This window comes from Myotis yumanensis, unplaced genomic scaffold (genome assembly GCF_028538775.1).
Source record: "Myotis yumanensis isolate MYYU_CA2020_CCGP unplaced genomic scaffold, mMyoYum1.0.hap1 SCAF_18, whole genome shotgun sequence".
Lineage (NCBI taxonomy): Eukaryota > Metazoa > Chordata > Mammalia > Chiroptera > Vespertilionidae > Myotis > Myotis yumanensis.
The window spans coordinates 24,594,074-24,609,882 of NW_027223769.1; the positions used below are offsets into that span (position 1 = coordinate 24,594,074).

Below are 15,809 nucleotides of genomic sequence, written 5' to 3' on the forward strand. Positions count from 1 at the left end.
AATAGGGAAAAATCAATTCTCTCGTTGCTTTTCTTTAACTTGCTGAAAAACCTCTGTTCATACATGCCACTTGAACCTCACCTGCAGCACATCTATCATTTATGTTCTTAGCCAGTTCTTTTTCTTGGTGCCAAAATGGGAGATAAACACAAATAAATATGGGCACTGGAATCACTTGGCAGGTTTCAGGGTTCAGCTGTTTATCCTACTGATACTTACAATTACTCTTTAAAACCAAAGTGAACGTGGTACCAAAATTAAAAACTCTCTGAAGTGTAGAACCCAATACATCCCTGTTTAAAAAATACTACATTAACCAAGTGAAAGATTAATACGGTCTAGTTCCTACATTCAAAAGTCTACAGTCTAATTAGGAAAGACATAATTGCATTTAATAAAAATATAAGTTTAGTTAATAAAGAAAGTGCTACTAGAGAGGTACAGCTTCAACCTATGAAGGTTCGGCCGAGGGAACCATTTCCGGCACTTGAACACATAGGATGGTCTTCTTTAGATGGAATGGGCATCTTGGCGGGGGAGCCAATGTGAGTAAACGCACAGAAGTGGGAAAGTGGCAGGTATTTATAGAAAAAAATCCTCTGTGCGGGTCCGTGTGGGTGTCCTTGGGAGAGAGTAGTGAGAACTGAAATGACAAGAGAAATGGTTCAAACGCGAGGAAGGTTTCTGAGCGGAGGAGTCCGCCAAGCCTGTGCTGCAGTGAAATGGTTCCGGGGCAGGATACTTCCAACCATAAAGTCACCCACGGTCTTGATTTTCCAACATCCTCATAATCATACGGACATGTACACAAACATACACTGGTTTTAGGCATGTTTCAGTGAAACCTGAAGTTGCTGGCATCTTCTTTGAAGTCTACACGGGTATTTCACCCAGCGATGCAATTCATGTCGACCCCTTTTACAGCGCCTGATGCTTTCTCAGTACAGGCTTTATCTAGAGCACAGGCATGCCAATACTACAGTCTTCAACTGAAAAGGTCAAGAAACTGGTGACTGGGTCGCTAAGAACCGAAGAATCAACATATAAGTACTTTCTGTCCAGGTTGCAGAACCACAGACGAACTCAGCACAGCGGTCGACCTCAGTGCACAGGGACCTCCTACGCGCCCGGCGCGGACGCCGGAAGTCGGGCGGGCGAGCAGGCGGAAAAGGCGTGGCCGCTGCGATTGCGCGCGCGCTTGTCAGTGTCCAACCAGAGCCTGAGGGCGGAGCGCGGACTCCCCCCCGCCCAGAGGCGCCGGCTCCACCCCTCTGCCCGGCAATTGGTGAATTGGCAGCTCCGGGGGCGGAGATGAGCGGTGTCCCTCCACCTCCTCCAATGGAAATGAGGCAGAGGCGGGCCCAGGGTCGAGAGGACCATGGCGTGGACACAGCTGAAAGTGAGTGTGGAAACTGGGTCTGTCGCGAGGGCGAGGAAGAGTCGGCGAGGGCAGGGCTGGTGGGGAATGCAGGGGGAGCCGGGGCGAGGTGTGGACGGGAGGCCGCTCCGGGAGCGTCGGGCACGTCTGGGTGTCTCTGCAAAGGGTCGTGCGTGTGCATTTGTACACATGTACTTGGTCTGTGTGTAAACGGCACGTGTGTGCGTAGACGCCAGACTTTGTCAGCGCGCGTCGGCCAGTGACTACATGACGGCCCAGCACTGCGTGCAGCTTCCAACGTGCAGGGAAGTCACAAGACCTGCTCCCAACCCGTCTGGACAGAATGTAGGGCGGGGACCCCGTGTAACGGTGCTGGTATTTGTTGATTGACATGCAGGGGCGTTCCCACAGCCTGGAGACCAGAAGTAAGGCCACGAATACTGGATCTACATCAACAGCTAGGAGTGATCCTTAAAGGCAAATGTGACCTTTGAACAAAACCCAGATCTTTATTCTGGCCAAGATCTCTGCCTGTTTTCCCAGCTTCTCTTTGAGCCATACTTTAACTCCTCGGTTCCAGACGAACCTTCCAGCTTCCCCGGGCGAATTTCATTCCCCTCTGCCAGGGGAGCGCCTTGGCGCCCCCCCGCCCCCCCCCCCCCACGGCCTCCTGGTTAACTCCCGCTTATTCCTGGAATATTAGTGGCACTTCCTCAAGGAAGCCTTCCTCTACCTCTGAGGTTAGGCTCGGTTCTTCTTACCCTATACCTTCTTCTTCATAGCAGTTGTAGTTATACAGTGGGGCCTTGACTTATGAGTGTCCCGACTAACGAGTTTTTTGAGATACCAGCTGTCTCTCGGCTGATTTTTTGCATTGAGTTGATAGAGTAATTTGAGTTAACGAGCTCCTTAACGAGCTCGGTCCCGGAAGGAATTAAACTCGTAAGTCAAGGCCCCACTGTATATTTACATGATCATTGATTTCCGTCTCCTCATGAGATTGTATTCCCCAGAAGGCAAGGACTCACTGATTAGCCCATCTATGAATGACTGAATTAACGAATGAATGACCCAGCATCTGGCAGTGATAATTAGAGAAAAGTATTATGAACCAATGTTGAACTAGGAGAATGGTGTTTTTTTTTAAAATTTATCTTTATTGTTGAAAATATTACACATGTCTCCTTTTTCCCCCATTGACCCCTCCTCTGGGAGAGTGGTTCTTGACCTAATAATACCTGGTGCTCCTTTAAAAAAAAATTGCAACTCCCTTTATTATTCTGAGATGGAGTTTATATATAATGTAATCTTCCTATGTATGATTTTAAAAAGTCACTATAATGTCCTAATTTAAATATAAAGGAGAAATGAAAGTAATTAAAAATAATATGCATTTCAATGTGTAAACGGTAGGGCACGACACCTAGTGAAATAGTCAAGTGTTTCAGTCTCTGCTTAGAAATTCTAGTGCCACAGGTATGTTTGTCACACACCCCAAGCAAAGCACCTTACCATTCCTGATGGATTTTCTGAAATAGGGAACACTTCTTGGTAATGTTCTGTGCAAACTAGCACAGGCCCTCCATTTACAAGGTCATTGTATTCCTGGAAAAGCCAATGCGTACGGGAGATGGTTTTATGTTTATTGGGAAATGAGGGAGACCTGTGCTGGCAGAGAGCTAGGGGCATTGCTCCATGTGGCATGTCATTGTGTCCTCTGTGTGTGGGGGTTTAAAGGGCTCAGAGAAGGTGCTGCAGCCTGGCTCTGAGGGCCAATGGGCTTTTTTTCTCCCCCCAGAGGCGGGCCCAGGATGCCTTGATCATCCTGGGGGGTGGAGGACTGCTCTTCGCCTCTTACCTGACAGCCACGGGGGATGAGCATTTCTACGCTGAACACTTGATGCCGACTCTGCAGGGGCTGCTGGACCCCGAGTCAGCCCACAGGCTGGCTGTTCGTGTCACCTCTCTGGGGCTCCTTCCTCGTGTCACATTTCAAGACTCCGACATGCTGGTAGGTCCTCTTGGGACACCTTGTGCAATACAAGGCCCACATCCCCTCATTTACACAGTGGGGGCTGAGCCTTCTGAACAGCAGAGTCCCAAGTTAGCCCCAATTAAAAGAGCTGTCATCCCCATCTACAGATCAGGAAACTGAGGCACGGAGGAGTTAAGTGAATTATCCGAAGTCACACAGCTGGGGAGTAGATGAGCCAGGATTCAGACCCTTGGAGTCCCCGTAGCCACTGGCCTGCCTTGCTGAGGTCAGGTGGCTCAGTCTTCACCACTGCGAAATAGGGAAACATGCCAGTCATTAAACGCCTCCTGTGACCCAGGCATGTGTAGCCAAGCCTTCCAGGAAGGCACACAGACATCCGTCCCAGGGTTATTCACTCCTGTGTTAGCACAGGGCCCACGTGTGCCTGTTACTGCTCTGGGTGCCGGGGTTCCTGCAGCTAAACAAACAGAAGAATCACCTCCTGCTAGAATCTGTGTCCTTGTGTAAGCCCTGGCAGTTTCCATTCGAGAGACTTCTTACCTAATGGGGGACATCAGAATGACGTGAACATGAAGACAGCAGGCAAGAAGCACTCTTCGGGGAAGGGTCGCTGTCGTAAATCAAAGCGGCCGTTGTCTGCATCTTCCCTTTTGGTCTCAGGGTCCCTGTCACTTCCCCGTCCTGCAGTGTTAAGCAGACGTGTTTACCCAGCTCCCCACACTGAAAGGCACTGTGGGGTCAGAGTGCTCTTTTCCTCATCCCCATGGCCAGCTGAGAGTCCTGGAACCAGGGTAGCAGGAGTGAATGAAGAGGGGGCTGTGGAGACGGGGTGGATTTGGAAGGCAGTGAGGTTTCGGCTGGGTGAGGTACCAAGCTAGGGAAACACCGCCAATATGGAGAGAAGTGTGGCCTTTGAGCTGCGATCCCCAACACCGCTGTGTGGGTCCCCCCTTCAGCAACTCATTTAGGAGGTGGTGAAGGCGTCTGGTGCCCCACAGGGGTCTTGGAGTCTGCCTGGCTGAGAGGGACGCAGCTGGGGCTGACATTCTAGGCTGATCCAAGGGTTTTGCTGCTTGACACTGTTTCAAATAGCACTAACTAGGGGGCCGACACCAACAAGCCACTCTCTTCCACCAAGGACAGCGGATAAGAAGGGATGACGATTACCTGCCACTAGAAGAGACAGTGTCCTCATCCTGCTGCACCGTGGGGGAAACCCTGTTTTTCTCCTCACTCTTGCTGGTGGATGATAACGCCTAGTGGTCTTGAACTCCAGCAGGCGTCAGAATCGCCTGGAGAGCAGTTAGAAATAGACTCGCTCAGAGCTCCATTCTGCCCCGCTGGCCCCCAAGGAATCTGATTCCTTAGACCAGTGGTTCTCAACCTTCCTAATGCCGCAACCCTTTAATACAGTTCCTCATGTTGTGGTGACCCCCAACCATAAAATTATTTTCGTTGCTACTTCATAACTGTAATTTTGCTACTGTTATGAATCGTAATGTAAATATCTGATATGCAGGATGTATTTAGGCGACCCCTGTGAAAGGGTCGTTCGACCCCCAAAGGGGTCGTGACCCACAGGTTGAGAACCACTGCCTTAGACTGAAGATAGGCTGTTTAACAAGCCCCCCAGGGAAATCGGATGGAGGTGTGCCAGGCCACACCCTGAGAAACACTGGTCTAGCCTGTGTACCTGACTTTGTCTCCCTCTCCCTAGGAAGTGCGAGTCCTGGGCCATAAATTCCGAAATCCAGTAGGAATTGCCGCAGGATTTGACAAGCATGGGGAGGCTGTGGACGGACTGTACAAGATGGGCTTTGGTTTTGTTGAGATAGGCAGCGTCACCCCAAAACCTCAGGAAGGAAACCCCAGGCCCCGAGTCTTCCGCCTCCCCGAGGACCAAGCCGTCATTAACAGGTAGGTGAGCAGCTCAGGGGTAACAGGGCCACCTCCTCCCGGCAGGGACCTCGGGATGTTCTTTCTGTCTGTGATACAGGCACTATTTTTTTAATGGCAGGAACCAGGTGGAGCACCTACTATGTGCCAGGCGTAGGAGCAGGTTTTGGGGTTTCACTTTAGCACATATACATACTGAGGCTCAGAGAACAACACAACTTAGCTACAGCCACAAAGTCACAAGCAGGAGAGCTTGGGTACAGATTTAGGCTTATTTGACTGTCGACTTATGCTTTTCCACATTGTTACTCCATTGCCCTTGCCCAGCGCTGTCTAGTAGGAATATAATGCAAACCCCATAGGTAACATAAAATAGTCTATGATAAAATAGCTATTTATTTTAGCTCTGATAAAGTAGTAAAAAGAAGTAGGTGAAATGAATCTCAGTAATATATTCTATTTAGGTTTTTGTAATATATATTGTTATTTAAGTACTTAATATATTCTAAATATCATTTTATCATATAATCAACATACAAATGATTAAGAAGCTACTGACCCACTTTTCCTTGTACCAAGTCTTGCAGATCCAGTGTGTGTTTTTCTTCATGTTTCAAGTGCTCAGTGGCCTGTGTAGCTATGGCTCGTGTGTTGGACAGCCCAACCCCAACTTTAGTAAACTGGAAATTTTAATAATCAACATACACAGCTGCTTTTAGTAAGAGAGATCCTTCTAGAGTGTGTAAGTCCTTCTCTTTATAATCCCTGCGCAGTTTCTGTACAGCAAGCCCAGAAAGCGAAGACGTTCCTACTTTTTGGTAACAGAATTTTGAAGAGCCTCCAAGGGGCCACTGTGGCCTCTGGAAGACGACCTGTGGGGAGTTGACTCGGCTGCCACTTCCCGCTTTATTGTGCTTGCTTCAGGGAAATTTTCCAGCACTAGAGATCAGATTATTGATCTTCCTGCGGCATTGCAGGCTGGGGTCGATATCTCCAGCACGTCCAAGTCGCTGCAGGTAGCAGGGTGCCGGTGCTCGCGGAACCCTTAGAGGAGACGTGGCTGAGAGGAGAGCCTGTGCCCTGGAGCATGGTGGGTTCAGCTCCTTGCTCTGCGTGGCACACAGTGGATGCTCAGTAAACTCTTGCTGAATGAACGGATAAGTTTATTCATCAGTCAACCAATGCACCTGCCACTGTGTCTGTTCGGTGTTTTCCGCTGCAAGTAACCAAGTAGCTTAAACAATAGGCGCTTGTCCCCCGGCACTGGGCAAGGAGACACTCGATTGGTGGTGTTGCTCTTATATCAATCAGGGGCAAAGCAGATGGACAGCCCTTGGTTCATCCTAGCTTGATGCCCGTTTTGGTGGCCAGAGCTGTTTCATGCCTGAGGCACATAAAAAACAAACAAAAAACTATAGGCGCTTGCTATTATGTTCCTCTCATAACAGGTGTAGTGGGCACTTCCAGGGATGGTTGAGCAGCTAGGCAATGTCAGACTCTGGTCCAGCTTCTCTGGGCCTTCCCTTGTTTGTAAGACGGCTACCCCAGCTGCAAGCATTACGTCCTCCCATGTGGACATCGGAGAGCAGACAGGGAAAAGGAAGCGTAGATATGGGGGCATCCTAGGAGCTCCCCAAAGTCTGCCCTTGTGTCTCAGTGACCACGCCCAGTCACTTGTTTATGCTTCAACTGCTAGTGGTCTGGGAAAGGAGTCATTGCCATTTTCACCCAGTCTCAGGGGAGGAAGGGAGACGGGGTGGCCATCAGAGCAACATCCCTCAGTGGGGCTGGGGAGACAGAGATGAGCGAGAGATCAAGTCACTGCCTTTGTGGACTGTCTAGTGGTGGGGTGATGAGGACATGTCCCTGTCCTCAAGAGGTTGATGATCCGGAGGGGAACTTAAGCATGCATATGCATACATCTCACGCCAGGAAAAGACCAGTACAAAGCGCTCCGTGAGTGCCAAGAGGCGAGGAATCAATTGAGGCTGGGGAGCTTTTGATCTGGGCCACGAAGAGGGGACGGTTTTGATAGGCAGACGGGCTGGGGAGATGGAGTGGCAGGATGGGTCCCAGGAGGTGTATGCATGGAGCACAGGCAGGAGGTGGGAAGAAGGGGTTGTCAGAGTGGTGACGGCTCCACTGGGTGGAGGGGTGCATAGGTAAGGAGTGGGGACTTTCTTCTAGGAAGTCCAGGGGCATTTAGACCTTGGAAGTCTTAAGAACTGACTCATTTTCCTTTTCTTTTCTGTCTTTGAAAGTCACACATATGGCCATGGAGCCATGTCTGCAGTCTGCCTTCTGGCTGAGGGCTCTCACCTTGTCCATTCCCCCCCCGCGTGTGTTACAGATACGGATTTAACAGTCACGGGTTCTCGGTGGTGGAACACAGGTTACGGGCCAGACAGCAGACGCAGGCCAGACTCACAGAAGGTAAAGTGGGCCTGCCTGAGAGGGGCTTCCTTCATTTGTTGGAAGGAAACCTGTGGGAGAAACATCAGGGACATTCCTGGTGACATAACCGGGATTGAGCAATTGAAACAAACACTGCAGCACTCAGGGCTCTTTCCTAGAGGAATTTTCCTGGTTTCCTGGTTCCACAGTTTCCAAGATTTTAACAGAATTTCAGAATGTAGCCAAGTTACGGAAGCCATGCCATATCTTCACCGGGCCGGCCTGGAAGTGAGCAAAGCGGCGTGGCGCCTGTGTGATCTCAGAGGCAGCTAAGCTGTGGGCAGGCTCGAGCGCCAACTTCCTTGTCCTGCTCTGCTGTCCTGTGGCCCTTATATAGTGGATTTATAGAGCGTTGCTAACCACAGAGAAGCATGGAGAAGACAATTAAATTTCTGACATCCTCCTCCACTCAGGGGTAACGACTCTTGGCATGTGGGAGTTTGGACCACCATGCGTTCCAGCTTCGCTGGCCCTCAGGACGCACTTCGTGGTCGCAGTGCTGTTGTCCTCCCCACCTCCCCACGCGCTCTCAGGGATTGTCTGGGGCTGCGGCCTCCCCCCTCGTTGGGTCACTACAGGCCTCCTTCCAGGAGGGTTTAGTCTCATTAGAAATCCTGGTGATGAGCGAGGTTGAAAGGGCCGAGGCTGTCGGCAGTCTCTGGTGTGGGGAGTAGGAAGTGCCCTTGTTTGGAAATCGGTGGCTTTGGCAGAACCAGAGCCTGCTATGCTACACACCTTGCTGTTTGGGGAACTTTGAAGGTCATAGTATGACTTTCATGGTTTGTGATACTCTCCTGCCTCCCTTTCCTTTTGGCTGTCCACAGCGCTCTTCATACAAGCTCTCTCCCCGTTCTCCCTTGCCCATCCTCTCACCCGCGCTCTGGTGCTAATAGTCTCTGGAGTGAAGCAAAATCCCATAGCAGAGCTATGCACACGGAGTTTCCCAGCAGCTAGAAGCCTGAGGACGGCTTATTGCTGGTGCCGTGCCAAGGAACAGGAGCTGACAAAGGCTGTGGTGCCCCTGGGGGATAGAGTAATTCAGCGATTTGTCAGTGTGGGGAGATGACTAGTAATGAAAGATCCTTAGCTACGTGGAAGCGATACTGCTTTCAGGCCAGTTTCTTTGTGTGGAAAAAGAATGAGAACGTACATATGTCCTTGGCTGGATGGAGGCCAGATTTGGAAAGCTAGGACATCATGTTGTATAACCTTTGTCCACTGGGTTCTAACCTCACCACCCCCCTGCCCCTGCAACACACACACAATTAGCTACACAAATGTCATTTACTTGCAAGCTGATGATAACAGGGTGATACTGTAGGGTATGGGAAGGTACTCAGCAGGACTGGATGTTGTTCTTTGATCCTCCTTGACCTGACTCAAGTTTTCTGCGCTAACTTGATGTCTCAGGTCTTTTTCCCAACCGTCAGATGGAAAAGCAGCTGGTACCACTGACGTACCATTAACCTTTGCAGATAAGATGGTGTTTTAGGAGAAAACGCCTTGCTTTCATACAAAGCCTGTTACTGAAATGTGTTTTTTGGAAAGTCCAAAATGCAAGACATGATAATCCAATGGACTTTTCAGTAAGGTGGCTGTATTACTGTTCAAATTGAGACACTTTTGAGGGTGAATTAATAATATGCCCAGGCTACAGGACTAATCAGGGCCATCCTGGGAGCACTGGGCTGTGTGATCACCCTAGTTATAGAGGGAGGCCCTTCTCAGAAAACTGAAATGATAAAACAATGATACGTCTACATGATAATTGAAAATAATATTTCCCAATATTTTATACATAGTCTTTAATTTTGGGTTTTCTTCACAACCGCACACGCAGTCATTCAAACCAAGTCCAGTGAGCAGCCCTGGAGAGTCAAGAATTGCCCCTTCTGACATTCCTATTGATTTCTGTCTCTTCTCGGTTGTATGACATTTATGAGCCCTACCTTTTTTGTCACTAGTATTTGCATTCCGAATTTCTCCATTTTTCATCAAAATTTTTAAAACAACTAGGGTATGCCCTGGCCATTGTGACTCAATGGTTAGAGCATCAGCCTGCACTAAAGGGTCCCGAGTTTGATTCTCAGTCAAGGGCAAACCTGGGTTGCAGGTTTGCAGGGCATGTATGGGAAGCAACCGATCGATGTGTCTCCTCTCTCACATGGATGTTTCTCTCTCTCTGCCTATTTCTCTCTCTCCCCCCCTCTCTCTCTCCCCCTCCTCCCTCCCTTCCACTCTCTGAAAAGCAATGGAAAAATATCCTCAGATGAGGGGGGAAAAAAGAATAAGGGCACAATGCAGTAAAATGTCTTCGTGGTTGCCCAACATTGCTATGCAGACAAGATGGTGAGCTGCTTCCTGGTCACAGGCAGCAGCACCGAGCAGGATATCGTAGCATTTGTCAGCTGGTGTTCGAAGTTCACATTGCAGGGGGAGGGCCTATAGGCTGTTCATGTCAAGGAAATGGTGTGTGGGGACAAAATCTTGACCAGTGATATTTGCAGGTGGGCTGCCACTGGGAATAAACCTGGGGAAGAATAAGACCTCGGTGGATGCTGCCTCAGACTATGCAGAGGGGGTTCGAGTCCTGGGCCCCTTGGCTGACTACCTGGTAGTGAACGTGTCCAGTCCCAACACTGCAGGGCTGCGGAGCCTTCAGGGAAAGGATGAGCTGCGCCACCTGCTGACCAAGGTGGGAAATTACATTAAATCCTGTAATGCTTTCCTACAAAGCCCGCTCCTCCAGCCTGTCCTGTTCATTCTCCAGGGCCAAGCTTCCATGGCACCATGTAGGGCTGTCCTTAACACTTCAACCAGTTAGGACCCCTCACTATGCCTCTCATCCCCACCATAACACTGATGATGCTCAGTAGTAGTTAATTTCTAAGTTTTCTGTTCCTCAAGTTCAACAATGAAGGAACCATAAATTTCATTTACCATGCTGTCCCTAGCACCTAGGATGCTGAATGAATGAATGAATTGAATGACTTTTCATCACACAATCTTGTTATCTCTTTTAGGAACAAAATTCTAAATAAGTCACAATATATTAGCCGATGCCCATGACCACATTAGGGACTCAATCCTGGGGATTTCTTGGTTCAAGAGAATGGAATGAGGTTTGCCTGGATGGGGAATAGTGCATAACTGAGGGCTGTGTTTTCCAAGAAGGAGAACTTGCTCATGCTTCAGTTTGATAGCTGATGTGAAAATACACTGGTCTGCGCTGCAGGTCACAGTGCACCCCCAGCTGTGGTCTCAGGGGTCCCCATCTCTGGCCACTTGTCGCTGTAGGTGCTGCAGGAGAGGGATGCCCTGAAGGGAGCGCACAAACCGGCCCTGCTGGTGAAGATCGCACCCGACCTCACGGCCCAGGACAAGGAGGACATCGCCAGTGTGGTGAGAGAGGTGAGGGCCCTCACTGCTGCCCAGACGCAGCCTCTGTGGTTTTCTCTCTGTGATACTGAGGGCTGGTTTGGTATTTGTCACGACTTAATTCATAAAAGTGGATGCTTGAACAAATGTTTGAATGAATCTTTTTCGGTGCCTCTTCCCTCCTCATCCAGCTGGGGCTTTCAGGCTTGTGCTTGTGTCCTTGGCCAGCCTTGGTCAGAGTGGAGGACAGGCATACCTCGCTTTGTTGCACGTCACAGGCCCTCCACCAGCAAAGGGATTACAACTCGCTGTATTGTGAGACTAGCCTTATTGTGGTGGCGGGAACTGGACCTGCGGTATCTCTGAAGTGTCCAGTCTAGCACCAGGCCTCTGTGTTGAAGAAGATTAGTGGAAACAGACTGAGCCCCGCAGTCCTGGGTTCCAATCTTGGTTCCATCGCTTACTCCCTGGAGACTGGTAGACTAGTGGCTCATAAATGTGATACAACTGAGAACAGACAGAAATCCATGGAATGTCAGAGGGGCAGTTCTGGGCTCTCCGGGCTGCTCCTTGGGTTGTTAGAAGGATTGTAACCCTGTCCCAGGGGAGCTTTCTAGGTGGTCGCTATGTGACGGCAGCTGTTGTCATGTTGAGGCTTGTGTAGACACCTGTTCAGGAGCATAGTGAGTCTGGGGTAGTCCTTGATTCGGGGGCTGTGGGTGTGGGCACCTGGCTGCCTGTGTCTCAGCCCTGGGGCAGCTTCTCCGAGTCCGACAGAGCCCTGACTGGATAGCTCCCTGTCTCACACCGCAGCTGGGCATTGATGGGTTGATTGTGACGAACACCACAGTGAGTCGCCCTGCCAGCCTCCAGGGTGCCCTGCGCTCCGAAACAGGAGGGCTGAGTGGGAAGCCCCTCCGGGACTTATCGACGCAAACCATCCGGGAGATGTACGCACTCACCCAAGGCAAGGATTCCGTGTCCCCGTCTTCGGATTTGTGTGTGGCTTGGGCTCTGGGGCTGTGATCAGAATCGGGGCTCCCTGAACCGCTGCAGTCAGCAGGTGGGCTGAGGGCTGGAGCCCAGCTGAGCCCCTGGTTCCCACATCGTCATGGTATTGCCCTGTGCTTCCCTACAGGCAGAGTTCCCATCATCGGGGTTGGCGGTGTGAGCAGCGGGCAGGACGCACTGGACAAGATCCAGGCGGGGGCCTGCCTGGTGCAGCTGTACACGGCCCTCACCTACTGGGGGCCACCTGTGGTGGGCAGAGTCAAGCGGGAGCTGGAGGCCCTTTTGAAGTGAGTGGGGCCACGTGTGGCTTGAAACTGAGGTTAATGTATCAATTCAGAATGACTTGAATCAAGGGCGTCTTACTGATCTGTCTTTACTCTTTATGCAAAAAGGATCTGAGGGGTGGGTATACTCCGAATGCAGGGGAAATTACTCTGTTGCTCCTTTGATGAAGGACCAACGGTGTTGAAGAATTCAAGATTAACGCCCAAGGCAATGGTGTGTATGGGCCTGCGGAGTCCTGGTGGCATTCTCCTCATTAATTCAGTCATTGGCTTGATGTCAGGGAGCTGTCATACTTAAAATCGCCTGCCTTCTGGTCTAAGACCTGGGTGTTCAGATCTAGATTCCTGGGTGAAGACAGTGCAGGGGCATGAGGTCTGTGTTTGGGATCAAGAGAGGGAGGAGGTGCAGTTATGGAGCAGGTGGAGCCCCGGTGAATGTGGGCGTCTGGTAAGAACAGGGCCTGTCCTTCATCATTTGCTGAACTTGCTTTGTTTTCTCTTTTCCAGGGAGCAGGGTTTTCCCAGCGTCACAGACGCCATTGGAGCAGACCATCGGAGGTGAGGACACTGTCGGTGGGAAGCCCGGTCCAGACGCTTCTTCCCACTAAGTCAGGCGAGCCTCTGTGGCTGGATCGAAAGAGGGAGGACTGTCTCAAGCCACATCCGCAAACCACAGGAGCCCCTTCTGTGAGGCCAGGCGGACTGTCAGAGCCACTTGCGAGGGTCCCAGAATCAACACAAAACTTTCTGCAGTCACCTGCCAGGAGGAACTGCAGCCGGGACCTTTTCCAGACTCAAGTCCCAGGATCCTTTCATATTGCAAGGACATGAGATATTTGGGGGCTGGGGGCTCATGGAAAAAATAAAGCAATTTAAAACCTGGATAAATCCCAGCTCTTTCTGGAAGGTCCACTGGCTTCAGGCACTGCAGGTCCTTCCAGGCCTCTGCTATCTGGGTCTGCAATGGGTTTCCCAGAGCTTGACGCTTACGTTCTATTTTTGTTCTTATTTAAGTTTTAACTTAATTTTGAAAACATTTCAAATACAGACAAAAGTTGTAAGAACAGGGCTTGTGGATAGCTGTCCTCTCCCTGTGTCTTCACAGCCTCTTCTCGCTGAGTGTCTGTGTCCTGATCACTTCTTACAAGGACACCAGTCATTCTGGACTGGGACCCACGCCAGTGACCTCATTTTAACTTGACTGCCTCGCTCATGACCCTGTCTCCAAGCAAGGGCACACTCTGTGGTATCGGGGAGTTGGGATTTCAACACATTGATTTGGGAACACACAACTCAACCCATCACAAGAAGTCACGTGTCATGTGACGTGGGTGCCATCAGGCACATAAGATGTGAGATGAGAGACTGAAGAGGTGTAGTTAACTAAATACAAAGAGAAACGCCAATCTTCTCAGTACTGGGAAGCACACGGGCAAGAGAAGTGCGAGCCTCGTCTGGGAAGTGCTGTGGTGCCTGGCACACCTTCTCAGCCAACAGAAAATCACCTTTGTTCCCTCCGCCCCAGGACAGACTATTTTAAGTTTGATTCTCGGTAGTTCTGAGGAGAAGCACGGAGCTGCAATAGCGATAACGTGTCCTGTTGCCTCATCTTTTCATCTCGGCCTCAGCCTGGGCCTCCTCCCCATTCACTCTTTGCCAAGAAACAGGGAGCCAGTCTCCTGCTGTTTTTCTTCCAAAGATTGTTTTCCTGGTTTTTATTATGAAAATACCTACTCATTAATAAATTTACATCATACAGCCCCCAAGTAAAAGCTGTCTACCTCTTCACCCCCTCCCCAAACGATTCCACTTTCCAGAGGTAACTTCTGTATCTCTAGATATTTCTAAACATTTTTCTTTGTATATATGAACATCCGTATCCATTACTACCTTTTAAATCTATCTACATGCACATATATAGAAATGTTTCAAGAAGAACAGTGCGAAGAACTGTTTTAATACTAAGACACCTGAGAGTAAATTGCTGACCTGATGCCCCACCATCCTGAATGTGTCCGTGTGGGTTCCTTGCAAACAAGTACCTTCTGCTACACAACCACAATGCAACCATCGAAGTCGAGATATGGCACTGATACAGTTGTGTCCATCTGATGCCAGGCCCTGTGGGAGCAGAACTTCTAAAATGCCTCCTGTCCCCAGGTGCCCTGCCCTATCCCCTGGGACCTACACTCCCAGGACTGTGCTGTCCAATGGTTTAAGACAGGAACCCTCTTGAAGATAGATTATCCGTGTGGGTCTAATTTAATAAAGGGCCCTTGAAAGAAGACACGAGAAAGAACGAAAGTGTTGCTACTTTGAAGACGGGGGTGGGGGTGTCGCCAAGGGTGTGACTTGGATAGCTAGCTCAGTGCCCATTTTGGCAGGAAAATCACACGTGCAGAACATGGGGTTCATCTGGCTCTGCTCTCGGTGGCAAATGGCCCAGCTCCATCTGGGAGAGGACTGCTCTCCAGCTCCAGGTGGCTTGCCACCCAGGAGTGCCAGCCAGCAACTCATTTGGTCAGAGAGGCAGAAATCAGCATGTTTTATGTGGCGGTATAACTCCCTAACTCCTCTGAGCCGAGCACACCAGCAGGAGGAAGGCGGTGGGTGGAGGGATATCAGGAGAACAACCATCTCAGCCAGCCCCCTCCTGCCCGCCATCCCACAGGAGGGCCCCAGGGATGACTCACCGTGGGTGGGGGGAGAGTGCAGACTTGGAGTCGCCTTAGGAGATTTACCAATCCCCGCTGACGCCCCATTTTCTCTCCTAGAAAAACAGTGGTTTGGAGGGTAAAAGATATCTAAACAGTAACTTCTACAAGGATGCATACTATGTGCCGGGCACATGTGTACTTACTAGCAATGGCCATCATGTAAAGTGTGCATGCCTCAGTTTCCTAATGTGTTTAATGGGGAGAAGCACACTACCCATCTCAGTGGGTTGTTAGATTATATATGAAGTGCAATAGTGCTTAGCACATCCTATCCTCCTAATAAATGTTATTTTCATATCTCTAATCCCCACAAAAGTCCTGCAAGTAGGTATTATCGCACCTGTATATATAGATAAAACCAGAGCTTTGAGGAATTAAACAGCTTCTCCAAACCAGGCAGCTCGGAATCGGCAGAACTGAGCGCAGGCCCTGAGTTATCTTCTCATGCAGGGAAGGGCCGCACGGGGCCTCTGAAAAGCACTATTAGTTCCTTTTCCCTACAGAGAGACTTCGTGCCATTACTTGTTAAAAAAGCTTCCATGGAACCTTGCCCTGGGCACTTGAGTGGTCTGATAGGAGGTGGTGAGGAGGGTCTAGTGGTCAAATCTCTGAGCTTCTTACAAGTGGGATCATCCTGTAGGAACCACAGTGCCCACCAGGGCTGAGCCAGAGGCTGGAAACTATCACTTATTATC

General features: G+C 50.0%; 3 protein-coding genes and 1 pseudogene across 5 annotated transcripts in view; 2 read left to right on the forward strand and 2 right to left on the reverse strand.

Moving 5' to 3' along the window:
• PKD1L3 (polycystin 1 like 3, transient receptor potential channel interacting) overlaps positions 1–1,117 on the reverse strand; it is a 70,031-nt gene extending 68,914 nt beyond the window's left edge. Inside the window, exon 1 of the mRNA XM_070398285.1 lies at positions 818–1,117. Coding sequence (XP_070254386.1) covers positions 818–832 — 15 coding nt within the window. The 5' untranslated portion in view covers positions 833–1,117. The remainder of the gene's footprint in view (positions 1–817) is intronic.
• Positions 1,118–1,358: 241 nt separating this feature from the next.
• Positions 1,359–14,152, forward strand: DHODH (dihydroorotate dehydrogenase (quinone)). The gene is made up of 9 exons (XM_070398029.1): positions 1,359–1,399; positions 3,177–3,389; positions 5,092–5,291; positions 7,621–7,703; positions 10,232–10,419; positions 11,022–11,135; positions 11,916–12,069; positions 12,241–12,400; positions 12,905–14,152. Exons 1-9 carry the CDS (start codon positions 1,379–1,381, stop codon positions 12,957–12,959), a joined length of 1,188 nt encoding a protein of 395 aa, XP_070254130.1. The 5' UTR covers positions 1,359–1,378; the 3' UTR covers positions 12,960–14,152.
• The window catches only part of TXNL4B (thioredoxin like 4B), a 38,908-nt gene continuing 25,646 nt past the window's right edge, over positions 2,548–15,809 (reverse strand). The window contains exons 5-8 of one of the 3 annotated variants that reach the window (XM_070398034.1): positions 15,091–15,167; positions 4,542–4,666; positions 3,915–4,055; positions 2,548–3,662 (exon numbers count right to left, since the gene is read on the reverse strand). In XM_070398034.1, the coding sequence (XP_070254135.1) occupies positions 15,135–15,167 (33 nt within the window). In that variant the 3' untranslated portion in view covers positions 2,548–3,662; positions 3,915–4,055; positions 4,542–4,666; positions 15,091–15,134. The remainder of the gene's footprint in view (positions 3,663–3,914; positions 4,056–4,541; positions 4,667–15,090; positions 15,168–15,809) is intronic. The other 2 variants (XM_070398036.1, XM_070398035.1) reach the window with 2 other exon arrangements.
• On the forward strand, positions 6,524–6,667 carry LOC138997461 (small nucleolar RNA SNORA48; annotated as a pseudogene).